Source organism: Pavona decussata, unplaced genomic scaffold (assembly GCF_977016875.1).
Source record: "Pavona decussata unplaced genomic scaffold, jaPavDecu1.1 SCAFFOLD_25, whole genome shotgun sequence".
NCBI lineage: Eukaryota > Metazoa > Cnidaria > Anthozoa > Scleractinia > Agariciidae > Pavona > Pavona decussata.
The window spans coordinates 1057501-1079771 of NW_028145448.1; the positions used below are offsets into that span (position 1 = coordinate 1057501).

At 38.5% G+C, this 22271-nt stretch overlaps 3 protein-coding genes across 4 annotated transcripts in view; 1 reads left to right on the top strand and 2 right to left on the bottom strand.

Moving 5' to 3' along the window:
• Positions 1–5473, bottom strand: part of LOC146485679 (calcium uptake protein 3, mitochondrial-like) — a 34100-nt gene extending 28627 nt beyond the window's left edge. The window contains exons 1-6 of the mRNA XM_085103042.1: positions 5101–5473; positions 3691–3722; positions 2385–2463; positions 2171–2218; positions 1249–1331; positions 757–798 (exon numbers count right to left, since the gene is read on the bottom strand). Coding sequence (XP_084959168.1) covers positions 757–798; positions 1249–1331; positions 2171–2218; positions 2385–2463; positions 3691–3722; positions 5101–5368 — 552 coding nt within the window. The 5' untranslated portion in view covers positions 5369–5473. The remainder of the gene's footprint in view (positions 1–756; positions 799–1248; positions 1332–2170; positions 2219–2384; positions 2464–3690; positions 3723–5100) is intronic.
• A 16-nt stretch (positions 5474–5489) lies between these two features.
• LOC146485682 (septin-6-like) lies at positions 5490–19856 on the top strand. The gene is made up of 14 exons (XM_085103035.1): positions 5490–5646; positions 5726–5840; positions 6045–6104; positions 8226–8279; positions 10112–10193; positions 10731–10871; positions 11720–11765; positions 12388–12459; positions 13353–13442; positions 14035–14131; positions 14778–14829; positions 15577–15826; positions 16539–16616; positions 18026–19856. Exons 1-14 carry the CDS (start codon positions 5611–5613, stop codon positions 18140–18142), a joined length of 1290 nt encoding a protein of 429 aa, XP_084959161.1. The 5' UTR covers positions 5490–5610; the 3' UTR covers positions 18143–19856.
• The window catches only part of LOC146485683 (lipopolysaccharide-responsive and beige-like anchor protein), a 59872-nt gene continuing 56228 nt past the window's right edge, over positions 18628–22271 (bottom strand). The window contains exons 53-55 of one of the 2 annotated variants that reach the window (XR_014863332.1): positions 21643–21794; positions 20159–20818; positions 18628–20078 (exon numbers count right to left, since the gene is read on the bottom strand). Coding sequence is in view for 1 of the 2 variants with exons in the window: in XM_085103007.1 (XP_084959133.1) it covers positions 20749–20818; positions 21643–21794 (222 nt within the window). In the remaining variant the exon portion in view is untranslated. Of the gene's footprint in view, positions 20819–21642; positions 21795–22271 lie in introns of both variants that reach the window. The other variant, XM_085103007.1, reaches the window with a different exon arrangement.

Consider the following 22271-nt stretch of genomic DNA (forward strand, 5'->3'; position numbering starts at 1 on the left):
CATACAGGAGGGGCTGCCAAGTTATGAACAACATTGGCATGTAATATGCATAAAGGGCTTGAACACAACAAGGCTGACAAGTTATGAACAACAAAGGCAAGCAATCTGTGCAGAGAGCTCACATGCCTATAAATGAAGGGGGATAGTTAAATATCATAAAAACTACTGACAATGTATACACATGTACCAGGGTCCAAAATTGCGCTTTCCTGGTCGCCAATGAGACTAAAAATTTTGCACTGGCGACCAGAATTTCACGACTGGTCGCCAGCGGGCAATTAACTATTTCGTGCCACGATCATTATACAAACAATAACTTTGATTTTCAGCCAAATCGATTAAAATAAAATTCAAAGCCGCCCGCCAATTGGTCACTTACCTTTTATCTTTCCGCTGATTTTGAAGAATAAAACCGATCTTCCTGTTGTTATAAATCTACCACAACGTTTCACAGCTACGATCAGCGTGTTTGTATTTTAAAATCTCATTGGTTAGCGGAAAAATCGCCATTGCGGCCCCAAATGTGTTCTCTTCATTCTGATTCTTAAAAGAAAATTGGCGACCAGAAAGTTTGGTTTGTGTTTCACTGCGAAGGAAAAATGTTATTGACACTTTTTGGCGACCACATTTTTCCATATGGCGACTGAAAAAGAAAAATTCAGTCGCCAGTTGGCGCCTGCCTAAAAAAGTTAATTTCGGACCCTGTGTACAGCCAGAAGTAGGCACATGTATGTGTTGAAATTTTATTATGCTTACCATTGATTTTGCAGAAGACTTTTTATTCACCATGTCCTCAAGCTTTGAATGGAGAAATTACGAGAGTATAAAAACAGGCATGAAATAATTCATACAAATCTTTTAAATGGTACTAATAGGTATATTTTAGTTAAAATCAGTTTTTTTCTTAAATTTTCAAACCATTTAATTTTTATTTTCCTTTGTCTCAGATTCATTGCCATACATGACCTGAACAATGGAAAAGAAAAACCACCCAACAAATCTAAACCACAACATGTACATAGAAGAAAAAATTATAACAGTTATCTACACAACCAGACTGTTGCAAAAAACCTGAACGGGATTTGAACCCATGACCTCTGCGATGCCGGTGCAGTGCTCTACCAACTGAGCTATCAAGCCAACTGGGAGCTGGTCATATTGTGACTTCATAATAGTTCAAAGTGGAAAGAGTTTCAAAAGTGGCATGCTGACATTGCTTACAAGTCAATCAGTCAAGAAAGAACTCACCACTAAGAACTCATCCTTACAAAGCCGTCCATTTCCATCCTTATCTAACATCTTATAAGCAATTTCCATGCCTCTTTGTGACTCTGCATGGAAAAAAGCAATAAAAAATAATAATAAGGTTGTGTTTTCACTAGGCCAATTTACTAGCTGAACATTCTTTCTTGGTGGTTGTTTACAGACTGACATTAACTAGTTAAACTTGGTATCTGTTTTCATTGTGCAATTTAACCCAGAATTTGAGCCGCTAAATTAAATATTCAAATAACAAAAGCGCGCAACTTTCAAAAATGGCAGCAGACGAACCGCTTTTAATAACTTCTTTTATGTTGATTCTCGCTATATTTATGCCAAAAAGAAGGGGTTTCTCTCAGAGGATGCGATTAACGTCTCTACAGAGGAGGAGGATGCGACGAAATGTTGTCCAACGGCAAAACAACATTCACCGCCGTAAGTGCAAGGCCGTGTGGGCTTATCCGGCAAGACCACAGCTTTGGTTTTGAGGTATCGTTGAGGTCATCTGTCATTTTTCTGTTTCGCAAAGTGAACCACGAGGCGAACTGAAACACAAAACTAGCGTCTAGTAAATAATATTGCCAAATTACTTGACAGGTGGCTGTCACTACGTGCAATGTGATTGGCTGCAGCATTTACCAGGACAAGTTATACCATCTCGCGAGGTAGTATAACTCTGCATGATTTTCCAGTCTTAAAGACGAGTTAATCTCTTGTTTTCTCTCATGAAAACAGCTTGCATTTTTAACTCGCTAAACAAAAGACGAACTGTTTTCACTGTATTTCCGGCCTTTTCCGGCTTTATCTAGCTAAAATTGTCCTAGCGAAAACACAACCTAAGTAACATTTAGGTCATGCCTGAATGGCTGAATATTTAGTTCAATGTCAATCTACATTCAATTTAACTTACTTGTGAGAATCGTCAAAAGGAACAAATATTCAGAGAAGGTGATGATTCCTGGGGAAAAATGAATCACAAGTTAGATCAGATTTTTTACAACAATATCTAAAAATAATCAATTAATAATGGCGATAATGAAAATGATGATGATGCTGATGATGATAAACACATTGAACTTTTAAGGTTCTGAATCGTTAACTGGTTTAGAATAACTTGACAATACCATTATCTTGTAGAGTCCGAAAAAACTTTCTGGATCCTTTTGATATTGATGGAGTACTCTTCACCATCTGGGAAATGACCTTTAAAGAAAAGAGATAATAAAAACAACTTGCTGTGAACAAAATATAGTTAGGGACAAAACTAGCTGAAACAGTCAGTACTGTTAAGCAAAAACTACCTAAAGGGTATTTGACAAATCTACAGTTACAGTACAGTCGAACCTGTATATAACGGCCACCCTCGGGACTTGAGCAACTGGCCGCTTAATACAGGTGGCCGCTTAATACAGGATCACTAAAAATATTCACTGGGCGTGGTCTAATGTCAATTTTAATGGCGTATCATACAAAAACATTTCATGCAAGGAAACAATAGAACAATTAACACTCTTTCAAGCGATCAATGCTTTAAACAAAGTTCAGTGCCAACTTGTAACTTAACGGTATAATATACGTAACATTGTATAAAAATACTGTACAATAAATTGTCCTCTACTCTTCTACGGTACACACTACTGTATATCTATGATTTACAGTTCACAATGAAAAGCGTAAATGATACTTAACTGCCGAGTATCAGCTTACAGTAGCTTTGTACTTGTTATTTCTTTATAGTGACATGCATCGCATTTTAAACACAATAAAATACTGCATAAAAATGACATATTTCCATTCAAGGGTGGCCGCTTAATACAGGTAAAAATAAGTAAGAAAGACAAACATAGGACTGCTATAGGGTGGCCGCGGTTGCTTAATAGAGGTGGCCGCCTAACACAGGTAACAAACACAGCGTTTGTATGAGTGAACAATCGGGACTTTGAAAACTGGCCGCTTAATAGAGGACGGTCGCTTTACAGGGCCGTTATATAGTAACAGGTTCGACTGTATATATACACTGTAATGCAGTATACATGCGCTGTTCAGTAAATGTATATTATTTTGTTCTTATTACTACTACTTCAAACTAAGTATACAAATTAAAAATGCTTATATCCTGTTCCACTATTCAATGTTCCATTACAACAGAGGCTCTTGTTTGCAGGAAAGGAAATCAGACAATCATTGCATGGTGGGGGGAGGAAAAATTGGGAGAAGGACCTGAACTTTTTTAAACTACAGTTGTTTTAAACACCTCAGGCAACAATGACACATGTTACATGTATTAATTAGTGAACGAAATCCCTTTAAACATTTCCCTGACACTTCCTAAGGCAAATGCTATTAATGAACTAATCACAAAAGTCAATAAAAATGGTATTAAAGTTTATGAGAATTGTCCGATAAGATAAATTATGACAACAGACTTACTGTTTCTGATAATGTTCTCTTACGACTCCATCCTATATAAAAAGAAAAACACAATTTAAAGAGTCCAATGAATGATTAAATCCTGGGGAGGGGACTCTTGTATGAAAGGGCCGGGGATGCAGGTCGTCTTGCTTAGGGGTGTAAATTTTGGATTTGGTCTCACTTAGGATGTTCACGGCAAATCTCGTTTAGGGTTGCACGTGAAGAAATATAAAAAATATATATTTGTCTGTGTTTTAAAATGGTCTCTTTTAAGGGTCAATAAAAGCCTGGGCCACGCCCAGATTGGTCAATTTCCGATGAGCATCTCTGCCCCTTTTCATGTGAGAGTCACACCCCCGGGGATTAAATTATTCACCAATGAAAGTAATGTTATTAATAATATAAAATTGGCTGGGGAGAGAGGGGGGTAGGGAGACAAAAACTCAAGAGATGATGGGACAGGAAATAGGTAGGAAATGGCATTTTCAACAAGGCCCAAGTAAGAGAAAAAAGACTCAACTGAGAGAGGGAGGAGATAGCAAGGAAGGGGCAGGAACCAGAAGGGTGTACATGCATTCATTTAAACCATTTTATTACCAAGTAATGGAAATTGCCAGGTAATAGCTCGCCTCTCAAATAAGTCTGTACACTGGCTGTACAGCACTTGAGGATTATGGTTCATATGGAGTGAGCGAGCTAAGAGGAAGCAGAGGAGTGAGGGGGCAGGGTAAAACAGGAATGCCGCTAAGAGCCGGCTTCTGGCAAATTTCACCATCTGAAAGAGATCTTTTCACCCACTGAAATTTCAACAGAACACAAATATAAATTTTGAGGCTAATTTTAAATGTGCACAGTCCAACTGAGCCAGCTATTTCAGTTGTAGCCCTACTAAGACACTGAGACTTTGCTCCTATGGACAGTGCAGGTGGTACAACACCAAAAATACATACATCTACCACATCTGTTAAAGTTAAAACTGATAGCTTACTAGATCACAAGGATTTGATTCACAGCCAATCCACCACCCCCTCCCCATCCCCACCCTCCCCGGCCTTTACCTCCCATTGATGAAATTTTTTTGAAGGGCAGTAAAGGTCAATTCTCATCAATGTATTGTAGCCCGCGGAGACAACCACCTCCATCACCCCGGTCCCCAAGGGGCATTTCAGCTGTATTCGCAGGCTATTTCTCACGAGGTTGGGATTGTTTGAATATTTCTGAGAGGGTGTAAAAAATTGGCTTTTCCAGAAGGGGTGGAGATAAATTTGGTAGTTTCTGAGTGTGGGACCTTGCCAACGTTTTGATCTGTTTTGTATGAGGTAAATCTTGACTTACACTGTAGCTCATCATTATAAAGGGGTGTGAAAAATGTCGGAATGGCCTATGAAGGCAGAACGTTTGTAAATGTGACACTGTCATCTACTGTACCTGGTGATCCTCTGTGCGTAACAGATTCCAGGAAGTCAGCAGGCGTCATCAAGTACTGTCCATCTACTTCAATGGTCGCAAAATGATCAAACTTTGTCTTTCGCCTGGTTTGCGAATGGCCTTGATCTGGAGATTTGGCGAGAACGACACTCACAGATGGCTTCGTGTTCTGACCAGCTGAATTCCACAGCAAACAGCATCCTACTCCGCCGATTCCGACAAGTGTAACGCGAAACAAGGACGTTTTACTCACTATCGAAGAGAACATAGCTCCACAGTGGGATCACAGATATATTTCCGCTGTTATTTTCATCAAAATGTTCACAAAATGGCCTCAAACATTCATCACAACTCGAACAGGTCGGTGGACGGGAAAAGCCTGGACTCTAATTGTCAACTACCGCTGACCAAGCGTTGTTGTTTTTCAATGTTCATGCTTTTCATTTCTAAAACATTTCATCAACAGCTGCGGCAAGCTGATATTAGATTCGGTTTTTTTGTGCGATTGAGATGGCTTCAGCCGTAACAGATTATTGCAGAACTCTGGTAAGTGTTCATTTTTTCAAGTAACGTTTCTTTTAACCCCGAAAGCTTTTAGATTTGCCTTGCATTCTTCTGTTTTTAGGGAGCGGATGGGCGGCAGCTCCGATTAGCTGGCCATGTTGGATTTGACAGCTTACCCGACCAACTCGTGAATAAATCGGTGAATAGAGGCTTTGCCTTCAATATTCTCTGCATAGGTGAGTGAGAGATTCTTCTGATAAACGATGACGTTAAATTTAAGTTTTTTTGTTTGTATTTGGAATAGAAGAACATAAACGCTTGTACAATTATTATCGTCTGTCAAATCAAAAACATGAAGCTTTATACAATGCATGTATAGCTGAATGATTTCAAACGGAAGTCATTGATTGAATTAATTTTTTGACATCTTCTGCCTTTAGGTGAAACGGGAATCGGGAAATCAACACTTATGGATTGTCTTTTCAAGACCGTATTCGAAGGTGCGTGTAACTGATCGAGTGTTCTAAAGGTCGTTTGACTCGTTTCAAATTCCGTACAAGCTTGTGAATTCATTGAGAGGAAGTGCAAAGCGTGCCTTATTGTTGTTAATATTAATTGGTATTTGTGTGGTGGCACTGATAGGTGTGGCCACTCTCCAAAAATTGTTAATATTGCATGAATAAGACTCCATTGTGCAGGGGGCAGACATGGTAATATTTTCTCGTGCTTGATCGTGAAATGAAAACATACCAGTACGCTGTTGAAATAAATCCGCACTGACAGCATCTTGCTGAAATGAGATAAAAGAACTATTGAAGCAATTAGCTCTTTTGTCTGAAAAGCTCTTCAGTTTGAAACTGAGAGGAAAGGCATGGTTGATTAATTAAGTATACTGGACCAACAACAGCAAAGGTTTACAGCTGTAAGCACAGGTTGAACTTTCTTTAATAGAATTTGGTTAATAGACTAAGGGCTCCAATCACACCCAATAGACCCTTTTCATAAATGGCGCCCAAATTTGAATAACAAAACTTGATACATCCTAAGCCTCATATTCATGTGAAAAATCCTTTGTCTGGAAACATAAACACGAGGCTTAGGATGTATCAAGTATTGTTATTTAAATTTGGGTGCCATTTATGCAAAGGGTCTATAGTATCTGCAAAAATGTTCAAAACTATAATTTGGCTCTGGAAGTGAAATAGTAAATTTTAGTGCAGATACTTGGATTTTTATCCCTGAGTCTTGTTTAAACATAGGAGAACATGTATGAGTGAATGGTAAATTTGAGACTTTGTGAGACGATGAGGTTGGCATTCTTTTTTGTGATCCAGAGATTTTCTCAGCCTTGCAAAAGAAATTGAGCCCCTGAGACAGCTTAGGGATAGAAATCAGGACTGCAAGACCCTGTGGGTGCACAGATTTAAATTTACATGTATATGAATGTATGGCATTGTGCATTGATTAACTAAATCTCAAGTTCCAATACAACAGAATCAAGTGAACTCAAACCTGCAAGAACCCAAACTAAATTCCCAAGGGGGGGGGGGGGGGAGTACTTGGGTTCAGTTTTGCAGGGTATGTGCCGCTGGCCTCTCAGAGCCCCTACCCCATTATAGTCTATGTTATGGCCAGTTATAGACCCCATCTTAGTCACTTTTTGGGAAAATGTAATTTTCGCGATCCCAACTAAGTCACTTTCTATTTATGCATCTACTTTCAAGAACGGAATGTAATGCGAGGTGATTGTTACATTTAATAAACAACAACTTTCTGAACTTTTTAACCGAGACCACTTTGAATCCCTACTTAATAGAATTTTCTTACCCCAAAAATCCGAAAATGTGCGACCCCATTCTAGTAACTTTATTGAAAATGCAACCCCATTCTAGTCAATCCAGTCGTGAAAATGCGACCCCATCCAGCGGCACATCCCCATTAGCTTCTTATAAGGAAGTACCCCCCCGGGACTAAATTACGCAGTGTCTCCAGCTTCACTCCATTACAGAATTTACTCTCACTGACTTCTAATCAATGACTCAAACTTTATTAACTCACAAACAGTTTGTGTTTCCAATGACTGTTTAGATTGCATATTAGTAGAAAAAATTCAGACAGTAATTTTTCAAAGCAATTAGAGAATTTTTGTGATACATTGTGCAACCATTAATTTCTGAAAGTGAAATAATTAAAGAAATCTGTGGGTATTCCTTGAAGCCACCTGTTGATCTGAAAACTAAGGGGACCAATTTAGCATATTTCTTTAAATAAATATTCTTTTTTCCATTTTTGGAAGCACCCAAGAAAAACATAATTGCCAGAATATAACTCATGTGAATTTAAAATAATTATACATGTATGCATTTGCTTTTCATCAAGGCTGTGGTTTTTAACAGAAACTGTGGGTCACCATTTAACACTTTGTCAGTTGAGCTTTAATTAGCACCTGTTTCAGCGGCAGATTTTTATTATAAACAATACAAATGTAGATCTGTACATGTATGTAAATACTAGTGATTATCATTCTAATCAAACTTGGATGTAAATATTATTGTAATATTGTAAGTTAGATATTATTTTAGTCAATGATTTCACTGTATTCCCTTGTGATTCTTTTTCAGGTCTTCCCCATTCTCATCAGCTCCCAGGTGTTCAAGTAGAACATCACACATATGGTGGGTGCTAAATGCTTACTACACTTGAGTCTGTAAAAATTGAACCTACAGTAACAAGCTTTAAATTTGAACGCAGGCTGCAGTCAAGTCTTTAATCTATTCAATGAAATTGCAGTTTCTACCTGAGCTGTTTTGCTTGACGCCAATGATAGTATTTTATCGTATGTTTATGTTGTAGGTTAAAATAAATCCAGGTTAAAATGATTTCGACCTAGGTTGATTTGTATTTTCCTTCGTTAAGATTGGATAATTTACATCTTAAACAAAGGAAAATACAAATCAACCTAGGTTGAAATCATTTTAACCTACAACATTTACATGTTATTAAATTGTTTTTTTTAGCTCAAGATTTCTATCAAGTGATTATTAATTAGGGCACAATTCCTGAGTCAGCTATCAAATGCATATAATTTACAACCTTTTTATATTAATATTCCACTGATTGACAGAAATTAAATTTTTACTTCATAAAGCTGTTCTTTTGTTATTACTGTGTACATGTAAAATTTTTTGTTACTCGCTATCTGTCACAACAGATCTATGTCAAAAAGTACAACCACATCTACTGTAGATTGTAACTATATCAACATAAATACAATACAAATGTAATTTTTCACTCAGTTACAGTACGTACATGTACATGTGCACCATATTATTTTCAAATAAGTAATAATAAGTAATTTACCTAACTTCTAAAAAAATGTAATATTTTTGTGGTTAACTGTTTGAGGTTTATGTAGTTTAATAGGCATCTTTCAAAATATTAAACTTCAGCTTGAAGATGCAAATAAGAGAAATTAATAAACATGTTTACTCATTTTTCTTTGTTTGTGTCCTCTGAGCCTCATTATGAAGCTGAATTTTAATACATGTATCAAAAGATGCCTTTTGAAAAAAACTTGACGTACACAATTTATACATGCATGGTAACTGTTTGTAGCAGTTTGCTCAAATCCTTATGAGTAAACATGTCTGAAATGACTAGTTATACATATATCTTATTCGATGGTTTTACTTATAATGCGTGCAGATATTTTGCGAGTTGCATAGTATTCTCAGTTTTCACTGTCACGCCATTGAAAAAAAAAATCGAAACCATTCCATGAATGAAGTCAAGAAATTGACATGCTATAGAGGATAAATAAATAACGCATCTGTCCAAGTGTCAGGTCTGTGCGGCATTCCGTACTCGAGTTCTTTGACAAAATGTTCCACATAAATTTATAGAGCTTAGTATGGAGACACCATGTTTGTGTCCCTCTGAGGGGCACAAACATGGCGGCCGGAAATAGGAAAAAACAGCTGGAGTTCACTTTTGCCAGAAAAGATGTTTGTTTGCCCTTGTGAATTTTCGAATGTTTAGATTAATATTTCTCCTTAAACTTAAATTATTTAGAATGCTGAAAATCACCCGAAGAGTCATTTTTAAGATACGGAAAAGCTCATGGCCGTCCCCCTGATGTTACGCACGATGGAAACTCGGAAATTGAAACTGTTCTATTTTCAAAAGGAAGCACCACATCGAGCTAAGAAATTGTGAACAGACATATTTTTAGGTAATCTTTCCTTGACTGAAGGTAAAAATTTTGTAGGCCTCCCAGTTTTGAATTCTAGAATTTGGTGACGTCACGTGAAAACCAAGAATTTGGGGTGAGGAAAAATACTAGCAATGAGCAAAATGCCAGTGGTATGTCGTTGCCCGTGTTCGCTCTCTTGTAAACCGGTCAAACGGGGACACTACAGTGTATTATAGTCTCATATCTTGTGCGTGCTTTTTGACCTTATTTGGTGAAATGACATAAAAGTGGAATAATAAATTCTTGTATTTACAGATTTGCATGAAAGCAATGTGAAGCTTAAGTTGACAATTGTGGATACTGTTGGATATGGAGACCAGATAAACAAGGAGGACAGGTAAAATTAATGCAAACTATTTAAAAATGCATTAATTAATTTTAATGGTCGGATATCTTTGTTCTGTCATGTGTAAGGTTACAGTATGCATCAAAACAAAATAATGATACCAGAGCAATAGGCTGATTCAGGGAAAGTTGTTTTATTTATGTGGCTAAATAAATCATTTAGGCAAAGTTAGCTTGAGCCAATGTGGTCAGAGATTTTCCCCTTGGTGTCATGATCTGAGACAGCTGGTGAAAATCACCACCTACTTCATTATCTTGGCTGGCTATTCTGCTGGGCTATTTGTCTGATTCTTTAAAAAGAGATTGCAAAACCAGCCACCTACTCCAACAAAAAGGCCACCTGCTTCAAAACGTTTTGAGAACCCTGAATGGTGGGTGTACATAATACATAATAAAATTTGTAAATATAGTACTTAAAAACATCTAGAAGACTACAATATTATTGATTTTTTTGTAAACAGTTTAGAGTACAGTCAGTTACCCCTATTGCAATTTATTACACTGTAATTATTTTATGTTGTGTATTTAGTGCCAATCCCATTGTGGAGTACATTGACGCACAGTTTGAGAAATATCTTCAACAAGAACTCAAGATTAGGAGATCGCTCAACTCTTATGATGACACCCGTGTGCATGTCTGCCTCTATTTTGTCTCTCCCAGTGGTCATTCGTAAGTGTTGTGTACATGTACATAGAGTTTGACGTTATTTTAATAATTGATGAGATATGTGCTGACTAGGTTCATGGAGTATTTAAAGTGAAGAATAATTATTTATAATTGCATTTGATGTAGAAGAATGTAGAATAATGCACTCCTAATACAGATTGGAGTTGAGATTGTATGGGACAACATTGAATGAATGAATGGATGAATGGATCTTGGGACACGTATCTGGCATCCCCCGCAGATTTTGCAGGGGCAGATGACATCATCACAAACTTGGCAAAGGACAGAGAGCCTGGGATCAAGATCATCGAATACATGTAACTGCAGATCTCTAATTGGCAACCACCCTAAAATGCCAGGAATGGTGTCTATGAAGATTTAGTCGCTTAACTTTTAAGAGGTCTCAAATTTAGTGATTTGATTGAAGGAGAATAACAATGAAGAAATTTAGTGTGCACTTGTAGGGAACTTTGAAGTTGGAAAAGAGAATTTTCATGAACTAGTTTCAATGTTGTACATGTAACTTTGTTAGCATGGAATGCCACTGAAGGCACTGTTTTCCCTTCTAACTTGCACACTCGGGTAGGGGGAAGATACAATAATATTGTACATGTACAACTGATATTTCAGACTATTTGTTCTAATGTCTTGTAAAAACATAGTGAAACGTTAACTTTGGATCCTGAGTTTCTACAACCATTAGTTGATAAATGGGAGATTAAAGTTTGTTGTAATTTTTTAGTTGCCACCCTCTAGTGATGTTGATAGATACGAATAATTCTGATATTGTTACTTGTTCCCCTGCATACATTGTACTAAAACCTTTTCACATCCACCTTTTCTGTCTTTAGGTTAAAGTCTTTGGACCTTGTTTGTATGAAGGCATTGGATAAAAAGGTTTGGATAATTAACTTTAAGCAAACTATACTCCAATGGTTGAATCATTGTACTGCATTTTTAAGCAAGATGGCATTCATCATGGTCATCCTTTTTCTGTAAAAAATTGAAGAACAGCTCACCTGCAAATCTGTTGGGCAACGATTTACCGACAGATTACTAACAGATCACCGTTGGGCTGTTCTTTAATGGGGGAACTGCTCTTCAATTTTTCCCCTTTTCCAAAGTGTTTTTGTTTGCTAATCAATAAACAAAACAGACATTCACAAATTGCAAGGGCAACAGTCTGACAAACAGGGACAGTTGCTATCAAAACGTTCCTTTTTTCACCTTATTTTCTCTGCATTTTTCCCGGAGAAGCTAATAAAAATTTAATAACAAAATAAAATGACTAGTAGGTTTTCTTGCTCCAATTAACTGTCCATTTACCTCTACAAATGTACCATACAATGGTCCTTCCATTCTGTATTAATTCCTTCCTATTTTAAAGTAACTTAGATACTTGGTGTTTTGGGGTAAATAGTTTCAGGTGGCATTGAAGGTTACATTTTTGAATGCATGTAAATTTCACCAGGTGTCATGGATGATGTGATGATTATGTTGTGTTCTCTTAATCTTACAGGTTAACATTGTTCCTATCATTGCCAAGGCTGATACTGTAGCAAAAAGCGAGCTTAAGCAATTTAAAGAAAAGGTAAGATACCAAAGAATACTTAACAATTATTCCACGAGCGCGCGTTGGATATGAGATGATAGATAGCCAACGAGGCGCGTAGCGCCGAGTTGGCTATAATCATCTCATATCCAACAAGCGCAAGTGGAATAATTGTTTTATTAAAAACAACCGAGAAATATTGCTAGATCTTACTGATTTCGCTGTGCAAGAACGACCAGAAGGCAATTTAATGGTCGCCATTTCTCGGCCATGGTATAATTGCTCATATACCATGGCCGCTAAGCCAATCAAATCCCTCAAATTGCATTATACAATGATGCAGTTTTTAATAATTACCATGATACATGTATGAAAACATTTTTTTATTGTCGGTCAAAGAAAAGTCTGACAAATTCAATATAACATCTAAGTGTCTCTGTTAGTGCTTGAAATTGACAGTGGAATTTGTCTAAGGTGGGGTGGCACCTGGCCAGACCAGGGAAAGCCAACATGGCTAGAGTTTATCAATGTCTTTGATGGAGCAGTAACATGTTGAAGTATTAACTGCCCCCCCAGTCCTCCCCCCTACCGCTGGAATGCTATTTCATTTCAGAAGTACTCCCACATGTGCTTGTAAGCACGTCTCAAGATTACAATATTGCACAAACACAAGGAGTACACTGGGGTACTGAACAAGGATATTGAAGCAGCGGCATCCAATGAACTTGCTACCCTCACAATATGTCTGGAACCGCTACGCAAGGACCCACCTACGCAACGGGGCTGTGCCAGTTGCTGTAGTAGTACATGTATTTATGTACCTGGCTAAAGAAACAGTAGGGCAGCTATTAAAAACTGCATTAATAACCAGTAGTCTGGCACAGTCAAGTGATGTATACACCCTACATGTTGCTTGTTTCTTTGTTTCTCAGATTATGGAAGAACTTGCCAACAATGGTGTAAATATTTACCGGTTTCCTGTGGATGATGAGACTGTTGCAGAAATGAACGCTGGCATGAATGTGAGTACAGTTCGTTTTGTTGTTTGTTGGTTAGTTTTTTGTTTTTTCGTTGTTGTTTTTTTTTTGGTAGGGGAGGGGGGGTGGGGGTGGGGCATGGAGTGGGGGGTATGGCTGTTCGGCTGCAGTATGTATAATGTTCCAAGGGGTATTTTTATTGTACTTGGAATGACCAGCTTTTTTATTATTTTCAAAACCAAAAAGGAACCAGCTACAACAGGCATAACTAAAATTAATTAGAAAACGTCGACACATGAAACTATTACAAAATACTTACAAACGAAAGAGGCGCTTACAAAAAAAAAAAAGACAACAGAAAGGAAAACTCTGTTATCATAAGCTAAGTGCCTAGTTTTTAACAGAATGACCAGCTTTTGGTTAGTTTATGACAATTTATTTATTACATGGAACATATCGTTACACAGTGTACAGTATTATCCAACCATACACAAAATGCTTTATTTATATCCAACAATGAGGGGTGATGTTTTATAATCATGTTTTTACTCATTTATGTGAGATACACTTTTCACTTGAGAGCCCACACCCATGAAAGAGCTATCAGTATGTTTGATGGTTTTGATGTTTTTCATAGGAACAAATTCCATTCGCGGTGGTGGGCAGCCGTGAGGAGGCAGTCATCAACAAAGTAAAGACGAGGGCACGCCAGTATCCCTGGGGGACCGTAGAAGGTAACCAAAGAACCCTGTGGGGGTACCTCGGGGAATAAACCATAACAACTACTGTGGTTGGGGGAGCAGGGATGGCGCAGTGGTGAGAGCACTCGCCTCCCACCAATGTGGCTCGGGTTCGATTCCCCGACTCAACGTCATATGTGGGTTGAGTCTGTTGTTGGTTCTCGTTCCTGCTCCGAGGGTTTTCTCCGGGTTCTCCGGTTTTCCTCCCTCCACAAAAACCAACATTCCCATATTCCAATTCGACCTGGTAACAGTGGATGAAAGAGCCAGTCTGTGGAAGCCGCTGAAAATTCCCATTTATTTATTTAATTTTAAGAAGAGAACGTCAAAATTCAGTGTTTTATGTGCCATTCTATCCTTTGTTTTAGTGAGAGAATTTTTCAAACTTCTTGTCAAGATTCGCATAACTGAATATTTTAAGGAGCTCGGGCAAATGCAGTGACACAGGCATACTCGGAAAAACAAAACCCGAGTTCCTCTCAACAGGATTTGAACCTGCCACCTTCCGATTACTAGTTCAGATGCTCTACCACTGAGCTACAGGAGAGTCGTAGAAGCTGGACTTAGAACTTAACATCGCATTTCTTTTACTGTTATATTTCTTCTTGTCAGATGCCAAATTTTATTCTTTATTTTTCAGTTGAAAATGAAAATCACTGCGACTTCGTAAAGCTCAGAGAGATGATAGTTAGGTAAGTTTGCAGTTTTGCGTTCTCAAAATAATGTTCTGGGAATTTTTTGACGGATATTAGCTTCATGTAGTTAACTCTGATGATATTTGGAAACGAAGAAATGTAGTTTTGTGAACGGCTTTAGGGCCAATCCGCAAGAGGACGACGATCTTTAAAACAGTCTTTCAAAACACCGAAGACAGCAGAACTTCAGTATTGGAAATTAGAATGTGCACATAGAAGTGCAGGAGCGTGCTTTTCAAATCAATGACAGGTCTGATTAAGAAAGAAAAATGCTATCAAAAATATTCTGAATCCTTTTATTGGAAGGTAAGCCAGACTTGCGCTAACGGACGTCTCCCGTCCTCCAACCAACCTCTCCTAAGGGGAAAATTGTACACTCGGCCGAAGGCCCAGCCGTATCTAGTATAAGCACAACTTTATTTTCTACTCCCATGAGCTGACACGATTGTTAACCACTGCTGGTAGTAAGCGGACTGCCCTGTACAATTGTATGTATATATACAATTGTATGTTGGACCAGAAGTGCTGTTCGACTTAACAACATACGTAAAACCAAACTAATACATCATTACATCGACTACGATTGCACAGGGCAAGTAGTGCGAGCGAACCACCTATTTGCGCACGAAATCGCGTCTCGCGGGATGCGATTCTCGCGTGCTCGCTCAAGTGTTTCGCCTGCTGTTATATCACTGACGAAAACAGAGGCTACTAGAAATCTAATCAGCCCTGCATGTTTTTCAGAACGAACATGCAGGATTTGATAGACAAGACACACAGCCAACACTTTGAGCTGTACAGACGAAACAGACTGGAGTCCATGGGCTTCAGCGATGGTGACGGAGAGAAAAAACAAATGAGTCTACAGGAGACTTACGAGCTTCGGAGGCAGGATTACATGAAAGACATACAGACCAGAGAAGAGGAGATGAGACAGAGGTTTGTTAACAAAGTCAAGGAGAAGGAAGCTGAGTTAAAACAATCCGAGCAAGAGGTAAGACGCTTCGCTGTTGTTTTAATTTTTTTTTTCGAAAAAAATTTGGGTCGAGTTGAGGGTAATTTTTGATGAGGATGCTAACGTCACAAAAGTGGTTTACAGAAGGGTCCTCTAGAAAATTACCAAGAACAAATAAAAACGTAATTATAGAAACATGAAATGAAAAAATGTATACAGCTATTTCAACTAACGTTGTCGGTTCAAAGCATGAAGCTAAAAGACAAGACCGAAAGTTTACGTGGGATTTTTATGAATAAATTCATCAAAATCAGTTATGCCTGGAGAAAACAATAGGTTGTAATTAGCAGTACAATGACCTGTACGTGCAGGGATAATTTTGATGAAATTATTCATAAAAAATAATCCGACAAAACATTGTGGTCTTGTCTTTTAGCTTGATTTTAATCCGACAACGTTAATTGAAATAGCTGTATACAAAAGGTAAAAGTGGAACTACAAGGATCGTAAAATGGCTTTTGACAGTCCATGTTTAAAAGCAGTCAGTGACTCTGCTTCCCTTATCGCGGGATCTAATCTCTTCCTAATCTGAGTCACCAGCAAAGTGTGTTTGTTATTTGCAAGGGAAAACTGAACTGAAATTCCTTTAGCTCGTGCTTCACTTTACACATTATTCCTGTTCCTAGATTAACAAAGTGCGACTAGGTTTAATTTAAATTTTCATACTTGCACTTTTTATTTTACTTCTCAGCTTCACGCCAAGTTTGAACATTTGAAGAAAACTCAAGTGGACGAGAAGAAGAAGCTAGAGGAGAAGAGACGGATGTTGGTAAGTGAGGTCACCTCGCCACGTTCCTAACTCGCATCCTTCTGTCGGCTTGAGACCACTGTTGCATCACTCTCAACTGTACGCCAACATTCATTTCGTTGGAATATCTATGCGGCAAGGTATTACCCGCCTCAGAAATTCGGATTAAATTGGGAAGGAAAGCTAACTTTACCTTTAGTGCAAGGTCACCCCAAACCTTCTCGACGCTAAGAAAAACAAAAAAAACCCAAACAATCCCTTTTGTTTTCAGGGCCCGGTTGTTCAAAACCCGATTAAAGGTAATCCACGATTAAAAGATAACCGAGGTTTTCAGCGCGCCTGTTAAAAAACATTTTTAAAGTCTAATTTTAAGCTTATGGTAAGGAAAAGTCAAAGTCAAGACTGAGGGACAAAATCTTTTTACAAAAATCTTTATTGTTTAGTAATTAAACTCGAATCAAAGTTCTCGTTAATCCAGGATTAGCTTTATCGGGCTTTGAACAACTGGACCCAGAATGGCAAATCCGTCGTTAAAAAGTTCGAAAAAAGGCCAGCTGGCATTGTCGTAAAGCCAACAGAAACTCGTGTTCTGTACTCTAAAATTTTCGGCAAATTAACAAGATTCGTCGAATCTCCTCTCTTCGCCTGTCGTGAACCTTTAGGCCCCAGAATCAACAGGCATCTTCTCATCGTTGTTTTTCATCCATGTATACATGTATTTCTTATGGGACTACACTTGTTGAACGAATTTGTCCAGTTATGAAGACAGTTTTTCTTTAGTGATCGTTTTCGTTATTGTCATGACTTGTATACTTGAGCAAGCAGTGGTATTGTAAGAAGAAATTGAATGTTGGTCGCTGTTCGATTTTGGCCTCTAACCAATATTCTGTAAAAGCTCATGAGGGAAAACTCCGGAGACCAACCAGAGACAAATGGTGGATCCCACTCTGGTCAAAGCCGTTTTCTAACGTTGAACTGAGTACATCTAAGCGATAAAAGTAAAATGGCAGCCGAAAATTCAAATAAGTTAAAATCAAAAACGTATACCAGCACTAGAAAGAGCACTTTCACTTTAGTAACCTGCTAAGTTTCAGCTTATCAGGTGTAATATCAGCTGAGAAAATGTAAGTTGAAAAATGAAAAATTTACAGACGTTTGTATGACTGGGGGTATGACGTATACCCCCAGTCATACAAACGTCTGTAAATTTGTCAAATTTCATCTTACATTTCCTAGGCTGATATAACACCTAAAATGCTGAAACTTTGCAAGGTTACAAAAGTAAAGGTGCTTTTTCCAGTGCTGGTATCAGTTTTTCATTCCATTCAATTTTAACTCATTCAAATCTGTTGCCGCCATTTTGGAGAATAGTCTATTAACAACTTACAAGGACAAAGTTAATTTCGTTTTCTGTTGCGCCTTTTTCCCAGGATGAAGAAATCAACCTGTTTAACAAGAAAAAAGCGGCTGCACAAGCTGCGCATGCCCAGGCGCAACAAGCCACTGCCCAAGTCGCCAAGGAACACTTGAAAGGAAAGAAGAAATAGGAAGCGAATTCTAGAAATGTTATCAAATTATTAAATATTGTATACCATATGTACTCTAGTTTAATATACCTCTTCGCAAATACCTGGGAATACCGAACGGGAGATTTTGTAAGACTCGGTGACATTACTCCGCAAGCAGTGAAAGAAACAAAATGTCCGTGACGTGTGTAGAGGTTATTGCGTGACCGCGTCACGGAGTTTGATGTGACAACTTTATGTGAGAAGGGACATAACGTTTGCTTGCCTCAATAGCTCCAAGGTGTATTAAGTAACAAATAAATTCCAGACTTGAAGAATGTTCTGTCTTTTAAATGCTTCTTTCTATGCTTTATTTATTTAACATCTTCATTAGTTTCTGTGACGTGTGTAGCGGTTGTTGCTTGACCGCTTTACGGAGTGACAACTTTATATGAGAAGGGTCAAAACGTGTGCTCGACTCAGAAGCTCGTAGGTATATTGAATAACAAATAAATTCCAGACTTGAAGAATTTTCTGTCTTTTAATACTTCTTTCTATGCTTTCTTAATTTAACACCTTCAGTAGTTTTGCGATTGTTGATTAATATTTAAGAAGTTACAGTGTGTCATTCGCGTTGTGTTTTACCCAACTTTAATCACCTTCATATTGTTTTTTCAGTTCGGTGGAACTATAGTTAATCTATCATAGTAATTTTCCCTAAATATGTTAGCCTAAATTTGTTAAACCATACAAAATTTGTTTCATTTATAGTATGTCATTTCAATGTCAGTAAATTGTTCACGAAAATTACACCGCAAAGCGTTTCCCTTTGATTACAAGCGCCCATTTTTTCTCTGATCGTAAGGAGAGCTACAGTCGTAAAATGTGCGTGGACAAGAATTTTCCCGCCACGCGCGCCAAGTAGAAGTGACTGGCTAGAATCAAATTTCTCCTAACTTTTGGGATCAATGCATATTTTGTTTTCAGGATTTTTGTTTTCGTTTATAGCGATTTTTCCAGTCGCGAAAAAGGGGAGTCGCTAAAGAACTCGTGTGAAATTAAGCCCTTTCAAAATGTTAACCACGAAATTCCTTGTTAAAACTAGTATTAAGCGAAATGGTTCATCGCGAGGTTGAACTGAGCCCGTTTTAATAGAATTGCAGCGGTGTTCATTCGAGTGTCGTAAAATGAAGCCAATAGTAATCACTCTAACCAATCAAAACAGACGTAAACAGCGCAATGAACCAATCAGAACTCGAAGCAAATACATGCAACCGGGTTCAAGCGCGGGAAAACGCGTCCGAACGAGGCACGGATTGGTTTTGGTTTTGTTTCTCATTGGTTGAGAAGTGGCCCGTGTTTTGCCAACCAATCACTGAGCGTAGTAAAGCGAACTCGACACTCGATTAAAAAGCGCTCTAATCCACCGTATGGAAAAAGATGGCGGCTGTACATTTTACCACAATACCTTGCGAACTTAACACAGCCAATAGGCACATAGAAAGCCATATTTTTTGACGCAACTTTTCTGTGCATTTTTATGAGCGTTTTTAGGGTTTCATACGCTAAGGAATATGCGATAAGGTACCAGTAGCCATCTCTTTCGGTAAGGTGGATTAACTTCGTATTAACCTTCAATTAGATTTTGCAGTAAAAAGGTTTTTCACAAGCCTACAACACCAGCTTGTTCGGTCTCAGTGAATCGCTATAGTAACAAACGCAATTTGTATCAATAAATTATAATAGTATCCTTACATTCTTGAGTAGTCCTGCTTGCCTTGTACCAAGGGGAAACTATTTTCGTTGAAACATTAAATGGGTCATCACTTAACGCTACGCCCCCCACCCCACCACCACCCCCACCCCCCCCCAACCCCATGAAAACAAATGACGCTCATGAGTAGAAATGTCACGTGATGTCACAAACGACTGCGAAGGAAGAAGAAGAAGAAAGTGGAATGCTTGTCTGAGATATTACCTCCAGTCAACTCCTCCAGCCCCGAGTGGTCAAAACTGCATTAAATCTCGATTACATCTTGCACCAAAGAAAAGCGCAACTTAAAGCTTTCATTTGACGCGAGTATTTCAACCATTGATCAGAAAATTGGTTTGAACTAACTCACCCTTGTGCCACTGGGTTTTCTTGCGCTCTCGTATTGTCTAACGAGGAAAAATCCTTAGTACCCAGGATAGAACTAACTACACTACATAAGTAAAGGTTAGCCCGCGGGCAGACGCCTAGAGAGACGCCTGCACGCCGACTACAAAAGTTCGACTCTCGAAGTGCCATGTGCAATTTTTCTTTTATATTCAAAGGAATCATTTCACAACGTTCCTAAATCAAATTTAGCCCTTAAAGGGGCAATGTCGTGATCCTTTTAAATTTACTTGACTCGAGCCACTTTTATAATCACAACAACCGTCACCCGTTAAACTCGATATTAAGGCGCCAGTTACAAGGTAAAGCAAAATTACCTAGGATCTAGAATGACAAGGGGACGGGAATATTCAAAACTGTCTGCAGTCAGCCATGGCAAACGAGTTGATTATGAACATTAATTAACCCGTCCTCGTGTCTGCCCCCGAGCCAGAATCATTCTCGCACCATATGAACCAGCGAACGCTAATGAAGTGTGCTAACTCTCTGGTCAAAGTCGACCTGGGAAATCAACAGCGATAGCCAGAATGTTTCCTGACGCCAGCCCGGCCACCAAACACCTAAAGAAAAGAACAACAATAGGCCAGTTTTAATCGATTCTTAGATTTCGTTGATACAATCTATACATGTACGATCAGAAAATAAGGATGGCTCTGCCCAGAGACCAGCTCCAGTTCTAATTCCTTTTATTTTTATCGAATTTACTGAAGTAGTAACCTGTATAAATATTCTCGGTATTGAACTTGATCTCGCTTGCAATGGAGACTCTTGCGAGGGATATATTAAAAAAAATTTGCATGTGAAAAGACTCCCCTGCTTAAGCCTCATGTGCAAGCTAGTTCCAGTCCAATACGGTCTATTGCGCTATTAAGGACGGTGCCTACTTTTGTTACTGTGCATACGTTCTGCGCATCACGAGATACTCGGTTTCCTATGGGTGGTGCCTACTAATACAGGGATATTTTTACGCGGTTTAAAACTATGCGGAGAAAGCACAACTTAGCAAGTGCTTTTGGTATCCAAAAAGAAAATTGGGGGTAGCCATGCATTTTTCAGAGATAATAAAGCTTCAATTTCGAACAAACGCCATACGTTGCCTTGTATTTTACTGCTTTTTAGAATAATTGTTGCTTAGTTATCTCTAAAGAATGAGTGGTTACCATCAATTTTGTTTTTGGATTCCAATAGCCCTTGCCAAGATCTGCTTTTCCCCCATAGTCATAAACCGCGCAAAAATACTTCGGTACTAGTAGGCACCGTCCTTAAAGATAAGTAAACCAGCGAGTCACGCGCATCGCATAATGGAATGGCATAATGGAATACAGGAGTTCTTAGTCACAATGTGCCTCTCTTATTATTGGTAAGTTTGATGTAGACATCCTACCTTTGATCAGTGGAGACGGCAAGCGCTCTGATGCTACCGTCGCAAGCTGGATACGTGTGCAGCAGGCACAAGTCATGTGTCCGCCAAACCCTTAAGTATCGGCTGAATCCCCCGGACACGAAGAAATTCCCGTCTTTATTGAGAGCAAGCGCCTAAAAGGAAAAAAAAAAGAAAAAGGAAAAAAAAAAGAAAATCCAGTATAACATAAACAAATGTGTCTTCATTCATCTAATAAAACAGTGGCACTGTGAACAAAGGCCTGAGTCGTGTTTTAAAAAGAGACTGTGTCAGCTAAGGCACATGCGCAGTACAGTCCAGTTAAGACTAATTTGCATACAAATCGTCGCGGGATTTTTGCTTTTCGCCATTGCAAAAGCTTTCAAAAATACTGCAACAATCAGCTTCTGTAATTAGTAAGGAACGTTTGTAAATAAAACATTCAGCTAACTTTCCGAAGATGAACGCGATTCAAACAGATAAAAACAGCGGTATTTGAAAAAGTTGGGCCAACGATTTCGAAGTGCTTCTCATCAACGCGCGCATGCGCCTGAGGTGACATAGTCCCTTTAAGTTCTCACTATTTGCAGATGCCACAAAAAAGACCACAACTTCCTTCCCAGCGCTAAATT